We start from the raw sequence: 24728 nt of genomic DNA on the forward strand, positions 1-24728 counted from the left end.
AACACACATCTAATCAAAGACTTGGATCCAGGGCACGTGGAGGAGCGTTAAAGCTCAACAATAATAAAACCAACAGCTCAAACACTGGGGGAAATATCTGGACAGACACCTCCCGGAAGAAGATACAGAGGCAGCAAAGAAGCACGTGAAAAGATGCTCCACGTCCCTGGTCGTTAGGAAATTGCGAATCGGAACAAACAGACGTCACCATGCGCCTTTTAGTCTGGCTTAAATGAAAACAAAACAAAACAGATGACAACACTCAGTGCTGGCGAGGACGCGGAGCAACAGGAACGCTCACTCGTGGCTGCTGGAGGGGGGCTGGGGGGCTCGAACAGGTGAGACCGGGGTGTTTTGGAGATGGTGAAACAGTTCGTACGAAAATGCAGTGGTGAAGACGTGATGCTATGCGTTTGTCAAAGCGCACTGAACGTTACAGTACAGAGCGAGCCTTAAGGTGTGCAAATAAATAAGAACCATTTAGGGGGATGGGACCAAGCAGTCTCACTGTGTGACGTGTGTATGCAATGACCGCCCTGAAAGAGGCGTGGAGGAGACGTGACCCTAGGAGCCCTGGAAACCAGTGGTGTCTACGGGACCGAAGGCAAAGGAGCTGTGTGTGAGCACGGTGCATGGGCGGATAAAGTGGCCCCCACAGGGGTACGAGCCCAGCCACCCCGATGCCGCCATTGTGTAGACTGGAGCTGGGCAGTGAACTGAAGGGGCGGTGGTGTGGGCACCGGGCCTCATGCTGGGCGTGAGCTGTGGATCAGCCGAGAGGCGCCAGAATGACCCATGTGGTATGGTTTAGAGCTGCAGGCATCAGTGTGAGCTCAAGCCGAACAGAGATCCAGATGGCTACGTACAGAAATATTTATACACGTGTGTGTACGCATGGGCTAGCACATGTGTGGACTCCATACTGTTAGTCCATCTAACACAGGCTGGAAAGGTCAAATGTTTTCCAAGAAACTGTATCCCAGGACAAAAGTCAGAACTATTTATGGGGATACAGAAACATCCATCTTGAACTAAGTTCGGTGTATGGCATCTAATTAAAAAAATTTAAAAATACATGGGGCACCTGGGTGGCTCAGCTGGTTAAGTGTCTGACTTCAGCTGAGGTCACAGTCTCACGGTCCATGAGTTTGAGCCCTGTGTTGGGCTCTATGCTGACAGCTCAGAGCTGGCTTCGGATCCTCTGTCCCCCTTGCTCTTTGCCCTTCCCCAACTCTCACTCTGTCTGTCTCTGTCTCTCAAAAATATATAAACGTTAAAAAAAATTTTAAAGTACATAGGAAGCAGAAAGATATGACCCGTGATGAGAAAAATCAATGAGCTTAAACTGACCCAAAAGTAACAAGATAATAGAAACTTATGAGTGTATTCTAAGTGTTCAAGGAGCTGAATAAAAGATTGGATGTGTTAGGTAGAAACTGGTCATGCTTCTCGTGAGGAAGACTACACTAACTGATGTGCAAAATACACTGGATGGGATCATGGCCAGATTAGACACTACAGACGAAGAGATTAGTGAACGTGAAGACACAGCAAAGAAACTATCCAAAATGAAACACAGAAATATAACAACAACAAATTTTGCTTTCTGTGTGAAATCGACAACACATTTAAGGAAGAAAGAGTATCAATTCTACAAGAATATATAGAAAATGAACAATAGGGAGGACTTCTGAACTCATTCTGTGAGGCCAGCATGAATCTGATACCAGAATCAGATGAAGATTTTACAAGAAGACTAGAACCAATATCCTTCATGAACACAGATGCAAACATTCTTAAAAATTTAGCAAGTCCAACAATGTGTCAAGAGGAGAATACTTGATGCCAAGTCGGGTTGATTTTGGTAATGTAAAGGTGACTTAACCTTTGAGAATCAAACTGTAATGTGCCCTGTCCATCAACTATAAAGAGAAACCATTTGATCATCTTACCAGATGCAGGAAAAATATTTGCCAAAATCTAACATCAATTTCTGATAAAAATTCACAGAAAACCAGGACCAGAAGGGGACTTTCCTCAACCTAAGAAAGGGTATCTGTGAAAAATGATGGTCCTCGTCATACTTGGTGGTGAAAGGCTGAGCTCTGGAACAAGGATGGGTGTCCCACTACCTAATTCAACATTGTATTGGCGGTTCTAACCAGTGTAATAAGGCAAGAAGAAGAGCATAAAAAGGAAGAAGTGGGATGCCCGAGTGCCTCCGTCAGTTGTGTCCAACTCTTTGATTTCAGCTCAGAACTTGATCTCAGGGTCATGAGTTTGAGCCTCACATTGGGCTCGACACTGGGCATAAATCTTATCAAAAAAAAAAAGGAAGAAGGAAACATCTTTATGTACAGATGACATACCATCTATGCATAAAATCCTAAGACCCTATAAAATATGAAACACTTAGCAATAAATCTGACAAAACATGTGAAAGGCCCATGCACTAAAACCTAGAAAACAGTGAAGAACTAATCTAACGGGGGCCGTGAGTTCATGGCTCTGAGGGCTTTGTGTTGGTTTGATATCCATTCTCCCTGCATGGATCTTTTGACTCAAGGCAATTCCAGTCACAATCCGAGCAGGCTGGTTGGGTAGAAATTGAAAAACTGATTCTGAAATGAATAGAATACTCAACACATCTTGAGCAAAGAAGAAAACATTTGGAGAACTTAACGCTACTTGACCTCAGGCCTTACGACAGGGCCACAGTGACCAGGAATTCGTGGCACTGGGGTCAATCGAGACAAACAGATGCCTGGAACCGAACAGAGTCCAGAAACAGACCTAGGCAGGTACGGTCAATGGATTTTCGACAAAGATATAAAGCCCATTTAGTGGAGACAGCAGTCTTTCTAATAAAGTGTGCTAGAACTTTACAAATGCAAGAGAGAGAGAGAGAAGTAAGTTTTGATCTACATATGAACATGAACTCAATAGATCCAGTCCATAAATGTAAAACCCAGAACACAGAAAACTTGTACAAGAAAGTGACTTTGGGGCAGGCAACTATTTCTTTTATATGCCACGGAAGGCATGATCCAGGCAAGAAAAACACTGATGACTTGCGCTTCATACAAATTAATGACTTCTGGGTTTCAAAAACACTGAGGAGAAAGAAAATAGAAGCCACAGAAGAGGAGAAAATATTTATAAATCACGTATCTGATAAAAATACTTGGATCTGGAATATTCGAATAACTCTCAGCAGCTTTTCATTAGTAACAAGAACCACTCAGTTTAAAATGGGCAGCAGATCTGAACAGAAATGCCACCAGAGAAGGCGTGTCACATGTAAGAGGCACACGCTTGGGGATATCAAATAAACAGGCCACGAAGTACTGTCCACCCTCTCACGACAACGCTGCAGGCGCAGACGTGGACTCTACTGCCGTGGCCAGCGCTGTGTAACGGACAGAACATCATACAGAAAACTCACTATGTTGTGCACCCGAAACGAACACTGTGTGTCCACTAAACTTCATCTAAAATTTTTTAAAAAGAAGGTATCTGGCAAAAGATCCTCAGCATCGTTAGGCCTCAGGTGAATGCAGACGGAACCGAGCACCGTGACCTATCGGTACTCGCTCGTTACAAAGGGACAACCCGGAAGACTGAGCACATCGATAGTGGGGGAGGCTCTGGCGGGGCCGGAGCTCTCACGCGCTGGTGGGACCATAAAATGGTATCACGCTCTGAAAAAGACTGTGGCAGCTTCTTTTCTTTTAACATTTATTTATTTTTGAGAGACAGAGAGAGACTGAGCATGAGCAGGGGAGGGACGGAGAGAGGAGACACTGAATCGGAAGCAGGCGCCAGGCTCTGAGCAGTCAGCACAGAGCCCGATGTGGGACTCGAACCCACGAACCTCAAGATCATGACCTGAGGTGAAGTCAGACAAGCTTAACTGACTGAGCCCCACAGGCGGCCCGATTTTGGCAGTTTCTTATACGTTACACGAACATCCGCCTTACGTCCCAGCCACTCTCCCCCCGTGTTTATCCTGGAGAAGTGAAGGCACATGTCCACACAGACTGGTACCGGGATGCTCACGGCAGCTGGATCTGTGGATCCAGCATGGATTCCAACATGTGCAAGCAACTCCGATGCTCATCAGCAGGTGCATGGAGAAGCGAACGGCCATACAATGGAAGAAAAGATGGAACTTCTGGCACGTGCTAGCATGCAGAAGAATCCCTAAATAGTTTTGCCGAATGAAAGAAGTCACACTAGAACGAGAACATACTGGGGCACTTGGGTGGCTCAGTCAGTTGAGCATCTGGCTTCGGCTCAGGACATGATTTCACAATCTATAAGTTCGAGCCCCGCTGTGTCGAGCTCTGTGCTGGTACCTCTGAGCCTGGAGCTGCTTCGAATTCTGTGTCTCCCTCTCTCTCCCGCACTTGAACTCTGTCTCTGTCTCTCTAGCTCTCTCTCAAAAACAAATAATAGTACATTTAAAAAAATTCTAAATGTGTGTATACACATCAAATCGTACATGTTAAGTATGTGCAGTTTATTGACTGCCAATCAAATCGTTAAGTAAAACTGGGGAAGAAGGACCAGAAGCATCTCCTGGGTGTAAAGTTCAAAGCGAATACATTTTATAGACGGCCCTTCCATGGGAAGGTTTACGTAATTTAGCAAAATCACCCAGGGATGGAAAATCTAATTTACAAACGAGGGATAATCTTCTTTCTCAGATTAGCCAGTGACACCAGTGCTGGGAAACCGGAAGGGAAAGAAAGCAAGAAGTCTGAGGTGATTCCAAGTGACCAAGAGGATGCGCAGCAGTCGGGCTGGAGGGACTCGGCCGACCACACGCCCCCCACCTTGAAGGCCAGTGGCCCAGAGGCAGGGATGTGCACCCAGCACACTTCAGTGTGATCGCTTTTGGAAAGTCCCCCTCTTGTTTTGGCCACAAAGGTCCTCGGAACTGGTCAAAGGCCAGTGTGGACCTCTCTCCCCCCAAACCCTCGCCCTTTACTTTCTGTAGACAGGACACGCATGGCAGCCCACAGGGCTGGGTCACACATGGCTTTCAGCAAAGCGTATGGACCACGAGGCTAATTTTCGTGACATTTCCAGGTCTTCCCGGTGTCCCAGCTTTCAGATGGCTTGGGAATATATTTTAGAGGATAGTTCTTGACAATGACCGTAAAGGCATTAGATTTAAAAAAGCAACCTTGACCTAACCTGGAAGAATGTAATTTCAGCTTCCTTCTGTGGGAGGCTGAGGACCTGGGAGAGAGAGAGCCCAGGCCGAGGAACCACTGTGTGGACTCTGCCTCCTGGAGCAGGGTCTGAACACTCCTCCCATCCGCGGCTAGGACAGAACTTTCCAGGGGCTTCACAATGACACGTCCACCCTGCTCACAAAGCTCCTTATTTCAGAAGGACTTCGAGGGTGTGTCTGACCTGAAGGAAGGCGTCTCCTTGACTTCATTATAAGACGGCTATGTTTCCCACAGAGCGGGGAGGAAATTACTTCCTTTAAAAAAAGAAAAGAAGCAAATGGACACAGACCTCAAATCCAGAAGAAAAACAATTTTTGATAGTCCACCTAACCACAGATAGCGCACGAAAACCCAGCAGCGTGTGACGTGTCTGCAATGTGATGAATAAAGGACCCATTTCGAGGGGTTGGGAGCTGGGTCTTGAGCCCAGGTTTTCTCCTACTCTGGGCTTGTCACGTCCAGCATGTCCCAAAGCCCCGGGGTCGGCCTCCTTTCCTCTTCCTTTCGATATAACAATGAACTCAAACTGGCTCTTGGGATTCAGAGAGATAAGGCTCATGCTGCGGCTAACCCGAGCTCGGTAGTTGGGCCATCACTGTCCCTGACCCCTGTACAGGTCGGCCACCAAACTGCACAACATAGCGACTCATCCTCACTCCCCTCCCTGTTTCTGGAAGCTGCCGTCACCCTGGACACTTGCTCACTCCCTACATAACACGTCATGGGAAAAGCAGTCAAAACTAGAGCCATTGATAAAGGTCTGTTGGGGCCACAACCAAGACTGCTCAGCCACGAAGGCCGCAGAGACCTTGAACACGTCATCTCCACGGGGTCTCCCGTGCATTGTGCTGTGGAGCCAGCAGGGGGCGTGGCGTCAAGTCTCCGTTCAGCCTCTTTCCTGCTGCCTGACCGGCCAGGTCACCTAACTCCTGGGGACTTAGATCCGCTTCAATCCAGAGTTCTTACAAGGAACGCGTGAGCCTCTGCACAAGCTGCCTCTTTGCCTCTTGCCAGGAACGCTCCTTCCTGCTGCTTTTATTTTTCTTTAAAGTACTTCAAACATACAGAAAACTACAGAGCGTAACAGCCACCGCCCAGGCTACAGACCAAGACGCCCGTCACACGGCGAACATACAGAAAACTACAGAGCGTAACAGCCACCGCCCAGGCTACAGACCAAGACGCCCGTCACACGGCGCCGCGTCTTCTGTTGAAAGTACCACGTGCAAGAGCTGAATTTGCACAGAGGACCCTCGGCGGGAGACCGACCTCCCTCCCTCCCTCCCTCCCTCCCTCTCCCCCGCCTCGGCGGGAGACCGACCTCCGTCTCTCTCTCTCCCTCCCTCCCTCCTCCCTCCCTCCCTCTCCCCCTTGGCGGGAGACTGACCTCCCTCCCTCCCTCTCCCTCTCTCTCTCCCCACCTCGTTGCCATGGAGAACGTTCTCCCTCGGTTCCCGGAGGGCCCCAGTATTCCACGCTCAGAGTTGACAACCATGTCTACGCCTCGTTGCCGACCACAAGCTGGGCCAACCCGGATCCAACCTGGTCAGTCCCCACCCGAGACCCCCGTGCGCCAGGAAGCCGTGGAGTCAGGTGCACCCATATGGAGCCTTCCTGATCAAGGGCACGGTTTCCACCACGTCACCCGGGCTCACAAGTGCGTCTGGAAGGATGAATCACTCTACGTCTTCTTCCTTCCCCGTGACACCAGAGGTACCAGAGCGGACCCCGTGTTTTATTGCTTTGTTCCTGCCTTGCCGGTACTCGGTGCAGTTCTAATGCTACGCAGAAAATAGGGAGATGGTTCATACACCTCTCCAGATTTTAAAAACCCGTCATTTTTATTAGTATAGGAGTCTCTGCTTTAAAGAAATAAGAAGTCAGAATTCTTTTAGAAATGTGGCTGACTGCTTTAACTGAATTTCAAGTATTATTTGATGCGTGTATAGCCTGTATTTCATTATGTTTTTAAATGTTTATTTTTGAGAGAGAGAGGCAGAGCGCAAGCAGGGGAGGGGCAGAGAGAGGGAGACACAGAATCTGAAGCAGCTCCAGGCTCTGAGCTAGCCGCCCAACGTGGGGCCAGAACCCCCGAACGGCGAGATCACGACCTGAGTCGCAGTCGGACACTTAACCGACTGAGCCGCCCAGCGTCCCCATGAATCGCCTTTAAAAGAAGCGTACCGTGGGACACGGGCACCCCAGTCCCAGTGGACTGGGCTGCGCTTTATCATGTCAAGACTGACTTTGCTTCCAGCTAAAGAGAACACTTTTCTCTGCAGGAGAAAAAAAAAAAAAAGAAGCAGTAAAACCAAGCATTTCTAAACAAAGCTTTTAAGGATACAGCACCCTTACCTGTAAGAACAGACCCGTCTGACCCTGGGCCGCTTCCTAAGTACTGGTAGTCTGCGAAGCTAAAGCTTCCAGAACTGTCCTCACCAATGGATTGAGAAATCTCTTGGATGTTTCCCATTTCTTGTAGGAATTCTTCCGATAATGGGCTTTCCAGACCATCAGCCTCAAGTGGGGAGAACAGGCAAATCGGGCTTTCTGTGTCTACCATGTTGATGAGATCGTTCTGGAATTGCAACCTGGGAAGATACAGAAGTAACTCATGAAACATGGATCTAGAAGAACATAGGTTTTCCTTCCATGAAGACGTCACACCCGGACTCACACCTGAACTCATAAGCTAAGAAGAAATGTCGCTGACCACTGTGTCTCAGCGTGCCTTTAGATAAGCCCGCTAAGAAACTGAGAATCTTGGGGCGCTTGGGCGGCTCAGTCGGTTGTGCATCTGACTCTGGGTCAGGTCATGATCTCATGGTTCCTGGGTTTGAGCCCCGCGTTGGGCTCTGTTCTGACAGCTAGCTCAGAGCCTGGAGCCTGTCTTCAGATTCTCGCTCTCTGACCCTCCCCTGCTCACACTGTCTCTCTCTCTATCTCAAAAATAAAATAAAACATTAAAAAAAAAAGAAAATCAGAGTCTTTAAACACCAAGTGTTTAAGGACACAAAGCCGATCCTGGTAGAATCGCTCACCTCCGTGTGCTCTGTGCAATCTCCTATCTCTGAGCTGGACACAGACAGCAGGGGATGCAGGGCCCCCGTCCTGGGTGCCCTGGTGAGGACCCAGCAAATAAACACGCACGCGTGTGGACTGTCTGATGCTCATCTGATGGTGCATCAAGAGCGGACGGGGACCGGGTGCTACCTCATATGGGGACACTGCCTCGCAGACTTGGGGAGAGCAGCGTCTGAGTTGGGGAGCCATGCGGGGTCCCAGGGGAGAAAGTTCCAGCAAACAAATGGCCAGCCCAGAAGCCTCACGACAGAAGCCTTCCAGGAGCAAGTGGGCCAAGGCGGCTCAGCGGAGGGGTGCAGGGCGAGCGGGGGGCAGAGGTGGGTCCTGTTATGCGCTGAACTGAGTCTTCACCAAAATTCATATATTGGAATCCTAACCCCCGGGGACCTCAGAAGGCAGCTACGCTTGGAGAGGGGGCCGTAGAGACGTGCTCTGTCAAAGGGAGGTCTATAAAGCAGGCCCTAATCCAATCGGATTTGTGTCCCTCTAGGAAGAGGAAATTTGAACACACACGACACCAGGGTTGTGCGGGCGCAGAGAGAAAGCAGCCGCCCGCACACCCAGGGGAGAGGCCTCTGGAGAAACCAGAACTGCCGACGCCCTGCTCTCGGCACATTCTGGGCTCCAGGACGGGAGAAAGAAACACCTACTTCAGCTGCCCAGCGGGTGATGCCTGGTTCTGCTCCCCCATCGGACAGACACAGCCATGGTCATTGCAGTATCTCTCCCACTCCTGCTCAAACTCCGGACACCACTCCTCGGACTGCCAGACCAAGTCCATCTCCTCGACACCAGGCTCAGGACGACGTGCCGCGTCTCCTTCCTGATCTCGCCCTCTCCACCGCCTCCCATCCCCACTCTTATATGTGGCCCCGGGCCACCACCTAGTCCACGCCTTCCTTGCACCGCCTCCAGTCTCCACCTTCTTCCGGGTCCTGGTCCCCCAGAGACCCCGCCCATGTCCATCGCGGGCCCAGTGGTCATGCAGCGTTCGATGAGACGGATGAGGGGACAGTAGCTTCTGGAAGGAACTGCTTTCCCAGCTGAAGTGGCCATGGTGAAGCCCACAGTTCCCAGCACTGAGACAACCCAGGGAGGTGCACGCCGCCAGCAGCCAGGCTCACCACGCGGCCACACGACGCCAGGCTCTCCCGGCGGAGTGAGAATGCTGTCCCCAGCAAACCCACTGCGCATGCTCTTGTGAATCATTGTCACATTTCAGCCCTGCTTAAAGAAAACAGGAGCTGTATGTGCAAAGGTGAAGGGATGCCTTGACTTCTTTAGAAATGAAAAAACGGTGCAATTCACACATTTTTGTGAAACTCACATCTCATGCTTAAGAGTTCTGACAATGCGCTATGATGGTTGACAGTAACCCACAGGAAACACAGAAGAGAATCGTTGGCCTGTCCTGAGCTTTATAAGACTTCCCTTCTCCATATCTAGGAGTGTAAACCAGGCTGCAGTTTTTTATCCTATTTTATTCTGCACTATAGCTGACGGTAGATTTCTTCAAAATGCATGCAAGGGTAAGCTTTACTTACAGTGGTTTTCACCATGAACAGAGGTTAGAAACTGCAATCCGTACGTTGCCATGGTAACCATAAAGTTCAGCCTAGTACGTAGGGGCCAGGCAGAGGCTGTGCTGTCCGTGGGGCTGTGACCATCGCTCCGCTGCCCCGCCACCTTCCCTGTGCTACAAGGGAAAGTGCGTGTCGACAGGTGGACGGCAGCCTTATTGTTTTCCGACAAGCGTTCTTTCTAGGCAGAGAAACTTCAGAAGCAGACTGTCATGGAGAATCAGCTCACGGTAGTCTCTGTGTCATTACCTCCAGGGCGTTAGAACACTCGGATCCTACTGCTTTACTCTTCAGTTGCTTTTAAAGCATTCCTGAGATTTATTCGGGGAAATGTTGGTCTCCCTGCAGATGAAAAGCTAACAAGATAAAATCCCTCTGGAGGGTGAGACAATACCATCCTGAACTGTGTCCAGACAGAGGACTGGTGTTTGCACAGATTCCTGAACATGCTGCTCCTTTCTGGCCTCCAGCTAGAGCAGATAAGGCTCGGCTCCCTTTGAAGGGTCCCCAGGTAGAGAGCGGAGGCCGCCCGGGCACGGCCGGCAGCCCACCTGCCTGGCGGCTCTCTGGTGCTCTGGCTCCCGGTCCTGTCCTCCCCCCCCAACCCCCCACTGTCACTATGGCCTCTATTCAAGAAGCAGAAATGTCACAGGAAGCCTGGCCTCAGAGCCCACAGAGCACAGCCATGGCCCAGTTCCCCGAGGAGAGCAAGCCAGGTGCCAGTCACTGTGTCCTCTGCCCCCCAGCGCTCCAGGAGGGACCGGCGGACGCAGCAGACCACCTGTTTTCTCCCTGGCTCCCCGTGTGGCCGAGGAGGCAAGGCAGAAACAGCTGGAGGAAAGTCAGAGCGCGCCAGCGGGACCCCAGAGGGGCTTGGGGTTCCGAGCACAGAGGGGTCTGGGGGGGCCGAGAGCCCAGCGCAAGGGCAGCGGGGCGCCAAGCCCGGCTCCCGCCAGGACGCGCGTGCCTGCCACCCGGGCCCTCCTTCCCTGTCCTTGGGGCCTGGGGACTCTTGAGGCATCCGTTCTTTCCCGCCCCACTGAAACGTTAGAGCCGTGTCGTGCACACTGGAAACGCCACTGTGACTGGCTGCAATTCTACCTTTGGGTCTCAGGATGGCAGTTACCAACCAGAATGTTCCTTTGAGCAGAGTAAACGCGAACGATAGAACTATGAAAGAAATGACAAGAGGAAGGAAGAAAGGCAGAAAGAGAAGCAGAGACTACATGTGTTTTGTGTCGCTGAGGACAGGTGAACACGGAAGGGCTGTAACACGAATGGAAACAGGCATCCAGCGTGTCAACAACGGTTGTGTGGCTTTTTTTTCTTTGTAAAAAATTTTTTTAATGTTTTTATTTATTTTTGAGAGAGAGAGACAGCATGGGCAGGGCGGGTCAGAGAGAGAGGGAGACAGAATCGGAGGCAGGCTCCAGGCTCTGAGCCGTCAGCACAGAGCCCGACGCGGGGCTCGAACCCATGAATGTGAGATCATGACCTGAGCCGAAGTCGGAAGCTTAACCAACTGAGCCCCCCAGATGCCCTGGCATTTTTTTTTCTTTGAAGACGAGGCTGAAACGAGTCCCAAATGGCATGATGAGCTCTTACTCTGAAGCCGACGAGGGTCTGGCACAGGCTCCTCTGGGTCCTGCGGCACCGTGGGGAGCTCTGGCCTGTCTTGGGCGGTGAGAAGGTATTTTGTTAACCTTTGTATTCACACTTCTAGCACAGTCAGGCAGGAGGGGCCTGGCTTGCGTTTCTGCCACTCAGCTAAGCCTGGCACACACAGGCACGTTACCCCGCCGGGAACGAGGTGAAAGTCTGGGAGCGCCCGGGGCCGCTCTGCGTGAGCACGTGTGGCCTGCTGTCACCCGGATGGCAGAGCGGCACACCTGCCAGGTCCAAAGATGAAAACACGCAAGGGAGTCTGGGACAGAAGTCAGCGATTCTGCGTTGGGAAAGTGATCAGAAATTTGCACGGTGAAGTGTAACCCTCACAGGGGCGGCTGGGGGCTCTGGCCGTTCAGCATCCAACTCCTGGTTTTGGCTCACGCTGTGATTCACGGTTCTTGAGTTTGAGCCCCGTGTCCTCTCTCTGGTGGCAGCCCAGGGCCTGCTCCGGATCCGTCTTCTTTCTCTCTGCCCCTCTCCTGCTCATGAGCGCGCGCTCGCTCTCTCTCTCTCTCTCTCTCTCTCTCTCTCTCTCTCTCTCGTTCTCCCTCTGTGTGTGTCTCTCCCTCTCAAAATAAATATTTTAAAAAACAAAGCATACAAAGGGAAGAATAAATCGAAGCCTCATAGTGAAGAACTAAGTCCCAAATCAGCAGGAAAGAGTGCATGTCCAACAGGGATGGAGGGAGCTGGGCTCCGAGGGAGAGACCGGGGTGCAGACCGGGGGTAAAGATGGGAACAGATGATCAGGGTGCCTCCACCTTGGAAGCGACAGGAACGTGGGGGGTATTCTCTGCTCACATAAATTAATGCTTCTAAGAAGAAGCGAAGGAGTTTCATTTCATCGAATGATTGGAGATCAAAGACCCTGGTCGGGTCAGGTCCTTGTTGGCTCCTGGGTCCGTTACTGTGTCTAGCCGACCTCAGCGCCCCCACACCAGTGACGGAGTTTCTTGGACCTGGGAGACCCTTCATAAACGTTTTCTGAAATTAAGTATTATGTTTTTGTTTTTGTTTTAATTTTTGAGAGACAGAGATAGCATGAGTGGGGGAGGAGCAGAGAGAGAGGGAGACACAGAATCCGAAGCATCTCCAGGCTCCGAGCTGTCAGCACAGAGCCTGACGTGGGGCTTGAACCCACAGACCATGAGATCATGACCTGAGCCAAAGCCGGACGCTCAACTGACTGAGCCCCCCAGGTGCCCCTGAAATTAAGTATTAAATAATAGCTCAACAAAATCCCAACAGTCAAAACATTTTTATTTTTTATTTATTTTTTCAAGATCAGCTATGCATTTATTTTCAGGGATGTGACTAGAACAATGTAATAGTATTCCATTTACATACAAAAAACATAGTTCATCTCCATGTTCCATGTCTGACAAGTAAAAGCAATTTGTTTAGGTCTACTTTGTACTTTTAAGCATTAGTTATCCTAAGGTTCAAGTTTAGAAAGTTATTTTTGTACAAAGGCTAGCTGCCTTTTTTTATTCCAAACTAAGTACTTTAAAAGATATTTCTGTCTTTATATAGTTAACACTGAAACAACACTGAAAAAACACTCAACCTTCCATTTTCCTGGTCCTCTTTGCTACCACTAATCTTTGCAATCACATAATTTACTTCCAAATTTACAATGGTGACCTACACTAATTTAACTGTGAGTCACTTTTTGTATTCAGAGTCTTAGATTACGTACATGAAAGTTCACTGATTAAACCTTTGCACACAAAGATGAACGCACCAGCATAGCAAACTTACATGAAGAATGAAGTTACAAAAAAGTAAAAGCGTTACTAAAATTGATGTGTGTAAATTACATACAAAAATCCCCCAAATGGGATAAAACTGCTCATCCCGGATTTTTTCTCCTTTGGTTGGCAGAGTTGAAATAGGTATTTAAAATGGTGAGAATTCAAAACATTTTTATAACCAGGGGATCAGACCCTCAAGAGAAAGGACAGATGAATTTCTCCCCCTAGGAACTTGTATTTGACACAAAAGGGCCCAAATAAATAGTGACAAACGTTGGACCTTTGCTAAGACTTATCTTTCTGTAATCCATCTGAATGTATTATACTATAGCCCCTGAATCATCACTTAATGTGCTTAATAATGTACATTATTTACATTTCCTTTGGCTAAATTAGGACTGTTAAGACCCCACCGAGTGGCGGCGGCCGGGTGGTGGTGACCGACGGGTACAGGACGGAATTTGAGTCGGAGGAGGAGGTCCATTCACATGGCAGGCGAGGGGGCCGTCAGATCATTTCCCCATTTTCCACCCACTGTCCTTAACTGCCTTGTCAGATTCGTTACACGTTTCTGTACACCTCTTAGATATTTAATATTTAGAGCTTTGTAGCTCAATTTGCCAGGCTAGGGCTCAAAATCACATTTCAAAATAAACAAATGCTACAAAGACTCTTGTACCTTCCCTGGCACCAGAAGGTCACAGAAATTGATTGATCGTCGGCGCCGGTAATAATGATTAGTGGGCTCCCAAGGCCGGTAAAGAAAAATGCTCACGAAATCCAAAGGACGAGGACAGCCCCAGGGTGCGGTGGTGATGAAGGAGGCAGGCTGGCTATCTGAATGAAAGAAACCGAAAACGAGATAATTATGACTGGTCTGCACAGGACCCAGGTCTATCTGGGAATATCTAAGATCTTCCCCAACGGCGCCGAAGGCTTCGGCATTTTGTAATCACAAGAATTTGGCCCGTGGAAATGGGTGAGGGGCCCGATGTGACAGAGTAGCCGTGAACCCCTATGCGTTTAGCTTTAAAGGCACAAGAAGAATGTTCCCTAATATTTCCAAGAAAACTGCTGCCAGGTTTCCACGAAGTTCATACCGCATGGCAGTATCTCCCTTCGCCTCGAACCCAGCAAATCCTTCCTCGAACAGGAGTCCTTGTTTTTAAGTCCAACCTTAGCTTTGTCGGTGGGGACAGTCACTCTGGACACGTCATGTGCCTGTTGAGGTAAAATCCGAGCTGAAAAGCGTGTTGCAAGAATCGATAGTCCACGGAGATGAGATTCGTGTTTACCAGGCGAAAGCTTTGCGCCCGATGCACCCAGAAGCCCGGAACAAGGGTGCGGCTGGGGCACTGACCCACCCACCGGACGGCAGAGAAACAACGGCAGGGCCACGCCAGGGGCACAAGCGAATGGTGACATTCGGGGGCAGGGAAGGGCCCGAGTGGTTATGGCAGAATGACATCAGACACGAGGCAGTAAACTCTGTAAGGTGGAGCTTCATTTTCTGAGTTAAACCGATGGTCACCTTTGGGTGGAAAGACCACGTTTTCTGAACTTCACGAAACACAGGAGTATTCCCCGAGCTGGCAACAGGCGTAAGCCTGGAGGGCACACTGGAAGAGGCGATCTTAGCCTTGGAAGGACCCAGGGCTCGGGGCAGAGGGTGCGGGGCAGGAACAGGGCAGAGAGGGCGGCGGGAACACGGATTGAGCCCCAGTGACAGTCACATGCATTGTTTCAATCCTCCCTGCACCGGGGCTGGAGAAGCGCGGTGATCCAGAGAGGTGAACACCCCGGCCGGGAGGTGAGCGGATAAGAAGGAGCAGGTTGCAGAGGCTGTGAGGTGGGGACCTGGAGGGCCCAGAAAGGCTCCTTGACGGAAGGACGCCTGAGCCGAATCCTGACAGGCGACGAGAAAGAAGGCTGGGGAAAGGGCCAGGGCGTCTCGGAGAAGAGGGACCGGCCGCGCTCGGGGCGGGCACTCCGCTTGGGCTGCTGCCTCCCCGGCAGCCCTCGACGGTCGTGGCTCCAGACACGGGCACTTCATGCGCTCACGGTTCTGCGGGCCAGCGGTTCGGGCCGCGGGGGCCGTCTGGCGGCGCCACCACGCCTGGATGGTCCGTGGAGGGCCTCGGATGCGGGGGTATCCCAAGACTGAGGACAGGGACTGCAGGTCACTTCTGCCACGGGCTGTGGCCCAGGGCAAGTCACAAGGGCAAGCTCAGCCCTGAGGGATGGGGAAATTAGCCCTCCCCCAGATGGCGGGTGGGGGCCGAGGATGTGCCCATTGCTGATGCGCCACAACGGGAAGTGGCGAGAGCTGAATGGCAGCAGCAGGAGAGGCCGGTGGTGACAGTGTGTCACGGTCACTGCCCACTCCGGGAACGGTGTGGTCCCGGGCCTGGGGCAACAGGAGTCGGGGCAGGGGCTGGGCTGCAGTGGGGCATGGCAACCCCTGCCTTTGGGTCCTGGTTTTAAAGGAGAGGATGAGGGGTGCCCGAGCGGGTCTGGGGGGCGCCCAGTCAGTTAAGGATCTGACTCTTGACTTCAGCTCAGCTCGGGATCTCAAGGTTTGTGGGGCCGAGCCTCACATCCAGCCCTGCGCTGAGCGTGAAGCCTGCTTAGGATTCCCGCCCGCCCTCTGCTGCTTCCCCCACTGGCTCGCTCTCTCTCTCTCTCTCTCTCACAAAATGAATAAAGGAACTTAAAAAAAAAACTTTAAAGGAGAAGCAACCAGAGTGCTTATGAGGCTGTTGAGAGCGTCCCCAGGAGATGTGCCCGCGCCCTTGGGGGGGACCGGAAGGACAGGAAGAGCCAACGTTGGGGGCTCACGGGGGCGGACATGCGGGCCGCCTCAAGGGTTAATCTACACTCCGGCGCAGCTAAGCCGGAGGGTGGGGTGATGTCCGGGAAGTCCGGGACGCAGGGGAGGAGCAGGTGTCCCGGCGGAGGAGCAGGGGGGAGGCAGGCAGATGGCGAGGGCGCTCTAAAAGCAGGGTGCAAGGTTTCTGAGGGGCACACAGGCTCGGCCCCTCACGCCTCCTCCCCTCCTCTGGGAGGTCACATGCAGCTGGAGGGGCTCGCCTCCCCCCTCCTCTGCGCAGCTCGGGGAGGACCGAGTCCCGCCCGCAGGGCACGCGGTGATGCCTGGCGTCACCCTGACTACGTGACCACACTTCTTGGAGCCTGGGTTTTAATACCTAGAGTCGGGGTCAGGGACACCCGCCAGGCAGGCTGTGCTGAGTGTTCATGGAATGACGGGCATGTGGCTCTTTCCAAACAGCCCCGTCCCCAGAGGCAAGACGGGGCCTCCTTCGAGTGCCTCGCACAAAACACACCCCGAAAAGCGCTGAGCTGAAGCACAGAGGGCAGGGGAAGGCCCAGCGACCCGAACAAGCGTGGGCGACACACTCCACGTGACGCCAACCGTCTGAGCCGCCCGCTCAGGAGCGCAGGGCAGCGTCCCGCCAACCGCAGGCGGCACGGGCACGCACGGCCAGTTCCGAAGCGGAGTCCGATGGGAAGCGGCCGATTTGCGTTCAGGTCATGATTTCTCCGTCCGCGGCTCGAGCCCAGCGTCGGGCTCTGTGCTGACAGCTCCCCCCGCTCTCTCTGCCCCTCCCCGACCCACACTCTGCCTCTCAAAAATGAATAAATGTTAAAAAAAATGTTTAAGTGAGCTTTATTAATGTAGTAGAATGGGCAGTCATCTGCGCATACTTAAAGTATACAATCAGTAAGTTCCGATATAGGTCTAACCCATCACGATCAAGGTCACGAACACGTCTGTCACCCCCAAAAGTTTCCTTGTGCCTTTCTGTGGTCTCTCCCTCCACACTCCTGTCCCCACCGACCTGTTTTCTGTCACTGCATGTTAGAGGTTTGCATTTTCTAGAGATTTATATAAATAGAATCCCACAGTATATGCCCATTTTGTCTGGCCTCTTGCACTCAGCACAACTAGGTCGAGATTCCTCCACACTGTCATGCGTGTCAGTGGTTCATTTTTCTTTACTGCAAAGTAATATTCCAATCTATGGCAGGCCACCGTTTGATCATCCCTTTGCCAGTGACAGGTATTTGGACCATTTCCAAGTCTTGGCTACTGTGAATGCAGCAGCCGTCAAATCCCACTGACGGTCCCCAGATGGACTTAGGCTCCCTTTTCATTGGCTCAGTACCTGGTCATGGGATCACTGGACCATACAGCAAGTGTTTGTTTAACTTAAAAAAAATTTTTTTTTACATTTATTTATCTTGGAGAGACAGAAAGACAGAGCACAAGTGGGGGAGGGGCAGAAAGCAAATGAGACACAGAATCAGAAGCAGGCTCCAGGCTCTGAGCTGCCAGCACAGACCCGACATGGGGCTCGAACCCACGAACCATGAGATCATGACCTGAGCTGAGGTCAGATGCTTAACCGACTGAGCCACTCAGGCACCCCTGTTTAGCTTTTTAAAAACCCCCAACCCATTTCCCAGAGTGTGTGTATCAGTTTACATTCCCGCCGGCGGTGGACCTGAGTTCCGGTCCCTCCACACCGCGGCCACCACTTGGTAGGGACAGTCTTTTTCATCTGAGCCATTTTAATGGCTACATCATGCTATCATGCCACCACTGTGAAAGCTGTGAATGTTAGCATGTGATTGTAGGTTCAATGTCACCAGGAAAGCTGTGAACGTCCGCATGGGGACGGTTGCTTCAATGTGCACTGCTCTGATGACTAATGATGTGGCGCATGTCCACACTGCTGTCCATACACCTTTGGGGGCGTGCCTGTTCAAAAATCTTGCCCATTTCCAAAACTGAATTATTTATTTTCTTATAGGTAAGTTTTCAGAGGATTCCCCCCTACATTCTGAATACAAGTCCTTTCGAGTTGTATGCTCTCCAAAGATTTTTTCCCTCAGTCTGTTATTAGTGTTCTCATTCTCCTACAACTGTGTTTTGAAGAGCAGAAAGTTTCATTCTGATGCAGTCCAATGTATCAACTTCTTCTTTGACGGACTGTGCTATTGGTGTCATGTTTATCAAATCTTTGCTCAACCTAAGGTCACAAAGATTTGCTCTTGTATTTATTCTAAAAGTTTTAGAGTTTTAGATTACATTTAGATCTATGTTTTATTTTGAGTTAATTTTTGTATATGGCACGAGGTATGGACCACGTTCACTTGGGACACACGGATACCCAATGGTGCCGGCACAATTCACTGATAACATTGTGTCCATCCAAGACTCCTTCTCCTCGACAGAATTGCCCTTGTGCCCTTGTATAAAATTAGTTGTTTTATTAGTAATGATTATGGAATTTTACCCAATGCTTTTTCTGTATCTATTAAATAAACATAGCTTTTCTTTCTCATTCTGTTAAAAATGGTAAATTACATACTTTTTTGTTTTATTATTGTTAAACCATCCTTGCATTCCTGGGCTGAACCTACTTCTCTATCATATAATATTCTTTTTACATATTGTTGAATTCAACACCCTGAAATTTTGTTTGGAATTTTTGCATCTAGGTTTACAAGGGATACCGAGCTTTCGTTTTCTTTACTTGTAATGCCTTTGTCTCGTTTTGGTATCAGATAATACAGGCATCACAGAATGAGCTGCAAAGTACTCCCACGCCCTTAGATTTTCTGGAAGGTTTTTGTGTAGAATTGGTATTATTTATTCCTTAGCTATTTGGAGAATCTACCAGTGAAGACACCTGAGCCTGGAGTTGCTTGGGGGGAGGGTTTTGAACTACAAACTCTATTTATTTAACAGATGTATGGCTTCTCAGGTGATCTATTCTTCTTGAGTTCAGTTTTGGAAGTAATCTGTCCTTTTCATCTGAAATGTCAAATATACTGGCATATGTCACTTATAATATTATAAATATCTTTATGACATATAACATAATATGTGACATAATACCTCTCTCGGTCCAGATATTGGTCATCTGTGTCTCGTCTTCCTCCCCTGAATCAGCCAGGCTCACGGTGTATCAGTTTTATTGATCTTCTCAAAGAGCCAGCTTTGTGTCTCATTGATTTTTCTCTATCATGGTTTGTCTTTTTTGTTGTTGTTCGTCGGTTTCCACTCTGATCTTTATTATTCCCCTTTCTCCTGCTTACAGTGGATTTAATTTGCTTTTCGGTGTCCAGCTCCTTAAAGTCGTTGTTTGAGCCCTTTCTTCGTTTCTACTCTGGGTGTTTAGTGCCATGAATCTCCACCTAAGCACTGCTACAGCGGCAGCCCACAGATCCCCATACCTTGCTGTTCTTTTCATTCAGTCCAAAGTACATTCTAACTTCTTTTTAAAATTTCTTTATCAACCCGTGGATTGTTGGGAAGGGCGTCATTTAGTTTCCAAGTATTTGTTGGTTTTTCAGTCATGTTCATGTCATTGATTTCTAACTCAATTCCATTATAGTCAGAGAGTCTACTACGTATGACTTAAATTTATTGAAACTCATTTTATGGTCCAGAATATGATGTATCTCAGTAAACGTTCTACATTCATTTGAAAACAGTGTTTATTCTGCTGTCATTGGGTGGAATGTTCTGTATATAAAGGTCAATTCGGTCAAGCTGGTGTTGTTCAAATATTCTATATCTTTGCTGATATTCTCTATATTTGTTCTACAAGGGACCTCTGACTAAAGCTGCACACTTGTCTATTTCTCCTTCCAGCTCTGTTATTTTTACTTCATGTATTTTAAAGCTCTGCAATTAGGTGCATAAACTTTTATGACTGTTAAATTATTCCAATGAATGGACCCCCTTGTTTTTCAAATATTTTTCTGTTCCCCACTCCTTTCCAGTTAGACCTATTGTAAGCTGCTCCCCTCTGTTCTTGTGTTCTACTGTTACTGATGCGATTTTCATTTTTTTAAATTATTTTTTCTCTATGCATGTCATTTTCTGTTTCATTGCTATGCCTTCAAGTTCATGAATCTTTCCTTTTGCAATGTCAATTCTGTTATTAATTCTACCTGGTGTATTTTTTTAAATTAATTTATTTTGAGAGCAAGGGAGGGGCAGAGAGAGAGGGAGACAGAGAATCCCAAGCAGGCTCCACACCACCAGTGCAGAGCCCAGTGGGGGACTCGAACTCATGAACCGTGAGATCATGATCTGGGCTGAAACCAAGAGTCGGATGCTCAACTGACAAGCTGCCAAGGCTTCTCTACCTGGTGTATTTTTAACCTCAAATACGGTAGCTTTCAGTGTAGACATTCGATTTATATCTTGTGTTATATCTACTCAACTTTTTGAGTACCTAAAATATAGTCATAATAACTACTTTAATGTACATGTCTGGCAAATCTAACATCTATGTCAGTTCTGGGTAAGTTTCAAATCATTGACCTCATTTTGGGTCCTCCTTCCTGCTACTTTGCATGTCTAGTAATCTTTGATTAGATGTCAGATATTTGGATTTTACTTTCCTTGGGGCTGGGTAGTTTTGTATCCCTAAAAATACTCTTGAGCTGTTTTCTAAGATGCAGTCACGCTACTTGGAAAAAGCCCGATTCTGTCGTATCTTATTTTTTTAGTTTGTTAGGTAGGGCCTCAACAGCATGGATTCCAGTGTAACTATTTCCCACTACTGAGGCAAGAGCCTTCTGAGTCCCGTATCCAATTCCGTCTGAAGTATGAGCTTTCCCAGAGCGGCAGGTGAAACGGGCTGTGCTCCCGGCCCCCTGTGAGCGTCAGGCACATGGCCGGGCCCGGTGTGGGTCCTGGGCGCTGTTCCCTTTCATCCTCCCGGACGGCTCTTTCCCTGGCCTCACTGCACGCACCCGTCGGTACCTCAGCACATCCATGGAGTTCTCTTTCTGTGCGACCTTCTCCTCTGGAGCTTTGCCCTGGAGACTGTAGACGTCTCGGTCTCTCCGGGGTCTCAGCCCCCCCTCCCCCTCCCCCTCCTCCCTCAGCTCAGCCGGTCAGCTCCCTAGTCACACCTCTCGCCTCGGCCGTGTGCGCCGCACCACATCAGTGCCTTTCGCCACCTGACTCCAATGTCTTGAAAAACATTGCTTCCTATGACTTGTCTGGATTTTCGGGTGCCTCGGACAGGAGGGTAGATCAGTCCCTGCCGTCACACCTCGGACAGCAGAGCCAATGATTTTACACAGGTAGAGTAAGTTGGTTGGTTACGAGGCCACGGCCAGTGTTTCTCCATTTTTAAAAATCCGTGTCCCCTTCTGATACATAGAAATATCTCATATGCTGCTTATATTGTTTTAAGGTTTTAAGTAAATTAATTATTAGACTATACTTTTAAGATCCACCCTCTCCTCAGAATCCTGCTAAGCCTCCTTGGGTATATGCCTGAGATTCTGATATATCTTGATTATAAACCTGAGATCCTGATAAAAATTCTGGCGACATACCCAGAGCTCCAATGACCTCCGTGGGTCTATAGCGGAGAGTCCGCGTGGGGAATACCCATGACCCTGACACATGTCCTGGACAGACCTCAGATCCTGATAGAGCTCCTGTGCATATTCCCAAGACTCCGGAACATCTTCTCCACACACGGACTCAAATCCCTTCTCGGGCTCAACACTGAGATCTATCTAAAAATCCATCCTGGGGAGACTGGGTGGCTCAGTAGGTTAAGCCTCTGACTTCAGTTCAGGTCATGATCTCACAGTTTGCGGGTTCGAGCCCCGCGTCGGGCTCTGTGCTGACAGCTCAGAGCCTGGAGCCTGCTTCGATTCTGTGTTTCCCTCTCTCTCTGCCCCTACGTTCTGACATAACGTTAAGATTACCAAACGCCAAATAAATAGGAGAGACAGAACACTAAAAGGCTAGGGAGGGGCGCCTGGGTGGCTCAGTCAGTTGAGTGTCCGGCTTCAGCTCAGGTCATGATCTCATGGTTCATGGGTTCGCGCCTCGCATCAGGCTCTGTGCTGACAGCTAGCTCAGAGCCTGGAGCCTGCTTCAGATTCTGTGTCTCCCTCTCTCTCTCTAACCCTCCCCTGCTCACACTGTGTGTGTGTCTCTCTCTCAAAAATAAACAAAATATTAAAAAAAATGGCTATGGAATGGATTATTTTAAAATATACTAAGGGGAGCACAAAACAACGAAAGGATTCATCTACGAGGAAGAAACGACGATACCAAATATGTGTGTATCGAACAATCAAGGCTTCAAATACGTGAAGCGAAAACTGGCGGTGGCAGGAGAGAGACCCCGCCATCTTGCGGGGGGAGGGGCCCAGCCTCCCTCTTGGCAACTGACAGAATTGCTGGAAAGCCAGCAAGTTACAGATCCGAACACCGTAACTGACCAGTGGGCTCTAACTGACATAAATAGCACACTCCATCCAACAGCAGAATACGCTTTTTTTAAAGCACCCATGGAACATTCACCGAGACAGATCACATCCCAGACTGGTAAGCGAACTTCAACAAATTTAAAAGAACTGAATGTTTATGGGGTGTATTTTCTAATCATCATGGAATCAAGGCAGAAATTGAAAACAAAGGCAATAGGAAAATCCCTAAATATTTGAAAATGAATTCAAATACTTCTAAATAATCTGTAGGTCAAGAGGAGGTCACAGAAGAAATTTAAAAATACAAAAAATGAATGAGAAAAATTGTATGAATACATAAGATAAAGTAAAAGCGGTGCTGAGAAGGCATTAAATCCTTAAATAGCATTAATTCATTGGGGCGCCTGGTGGCTCAGTTGGTTAATAGTCCGACTTCAGCTCAGGTCGTGATCTCACGGTCTGTGGGTTTGAGCCCCACATTGGGCTCTCTGCTGTCAGCACAGAGATCCTTTGGATCCTGTTCGATCCTTGTTCTCTGCCCCTTCCCTGCTCACGTGCATGCTCTTTCTCTCTCTCTCTCAAAAATAAAATAAAACATTAAAAAAGTAGCATCAATTAATTAAATAGCACTCAGTGCTTACAAAGGAGATGATGAAAGTCTTAAAATCAATAATCTAAGACCCTACCTCAGGAAAATAACAGCAAAATAAACACAGAGGAAGAAGGAAGAAAATAATTAAAGTACGGGTAGCAACTAGTGAGACTGAAATCAAGGAAACCATAGAGAAAAGCAATGAAACAAACGGTTCTTTGGGGGATAAAGAATCAATAAAATTGATAAACCCCCAGAAAGAGTGACAAAAATCACAAGACAAGATATAAATCACTGATACTAGAAATGAAATGGTATCATTACAGATTGCAATCAGTAAAGGTTTAAAAGAAACTACTACAAGTAACTTTAGGCTCATAAGATTGACAGTTTGGAAGAAATGGATCAATTCCTTACAGACCACAAGCTACCAAAACTTAACTAAAATGAAATGGACAATCTCAATAGCTCTAGAACCATTTAACAGTTGTGGGGCGCCGGGGTGGCTCGGTTGGCTGAGTGCTGTGATTTCGGTTCAGGTGATGATCTCATGGTTGTGAAATCTAGTCCCGAGTTAGGTTCAGCGAGGAGCGTGATTCTCTCTCCCTCCCTCTCTGACCCTCCCCAGCTCATTCTCTCTCTCTCTCTCTCACACACACACACACACACACACACACACACACTCTCTCTCTCTCTCTCTCTCTCTCTCTCTCTCTCCTTCTCTCAAAGTAAATAAACTTTTTTAAAAAATTGAATTTGTGATAAAAAAAAAAAACTCCTGAAAAAGAAATTTCCAGACCCAGCTGGCTTTGCTAGAAAATTCTGTCAAACATTTAAAGAGAATTAATACAACACCAATATCCTATAATCTCTTGCAAAAAAAAGAGGAGGAAAAATTCATTTTCATGAACCTAGTGTTACTCTAATACCAAAACTAGCAAAGCCAGTACAACAAATGCACCAGACAAAAAAAACTACCGACTAATATTGTGATCACAGACATAAAGATTCTCAATAAAATATAGTATTAGCAAATCAGAGGTGCCTGGGTGGCTCAGTCGGTTAAGCGGCTGGCTCCTGACTTTGGCTCAGGTCAGGATCTCGCAGTTCATGAGTTCGAGCCCAGCTTCACACTATCAACCATCGAACTATCATTTTGAGCCTGTGTGGGATGCTCTCTCGCTCTCTCTCTGACCCTCGCCTGCTTGCGATGTCTCTCTCTCTCTCTCAAAAATAAATAAAAACCATTAAAAAAAAATCTATGTTCACAGAAAAACTTGTACACACACCAAAGGTACAAGTGATGAAGAAAACAAGTTTGATATCAAAACTTGGAATTTTTCTGCTATAAACACACCATTAACAATGTGAAGACAGCTCGCCAAATGGGAGAAAACACTTGTAAAGTATAGATCTGACCAGACACTTGCACCCAGAGCATATAAAGATCTCTACAACTCAATACAAAGACTAATATCCCCACTTTAAAAAAGGGCAAAGGATTTAAATAGACATTTCCAAAGAA

At 48.6% G+C, this 24728-nt stretch overlaps 1 protein-coding gene across 2 annotated transcripts in view; it reads right to left on the bottom strand.

The window, feature by feature from the left end:
• The window catches only part of PPARA (peroxisome proliferator activated receptor alpha), a 63468-nt gene that overhangs the window by 18690 nt on the left and 20050 nt on the right, over positions 1 to 24728 (bottom strand). The window contains exon 2 of one of the 2 annotated variants that reach the window (XM_029953198.1): positions 7599 to 7834. In XM_029953198.1, the coding sequence (XP_029809058.1) occupies positions 7599 to 7806 (208 nt within the window). In that variant the 5' untranslated portion in view covers positions 7807 to 7834. Of the gene's footprint in view, positions 1 to 7598; positions 7838 to 24728 lie in introns of those variants that run through there. The other variant, XM_029953197.1, reaches the window with a different exon arrangement.

Source organism: Suricata suricatta, chromosome 10 (genome assembly GCF_006229205.1).
Source record: "Suricata suricatta isolate VVHF042 chromosome 10, meerkat_22Aug2017_6uvM2_HiC, whole genome shotgun sequence".
Lineage (NCBI taxonomy): Eukaryota > Metazoa > Chordata > Mammalia > Carnivora > Herpestidae > Suricata > Suricata suricatta.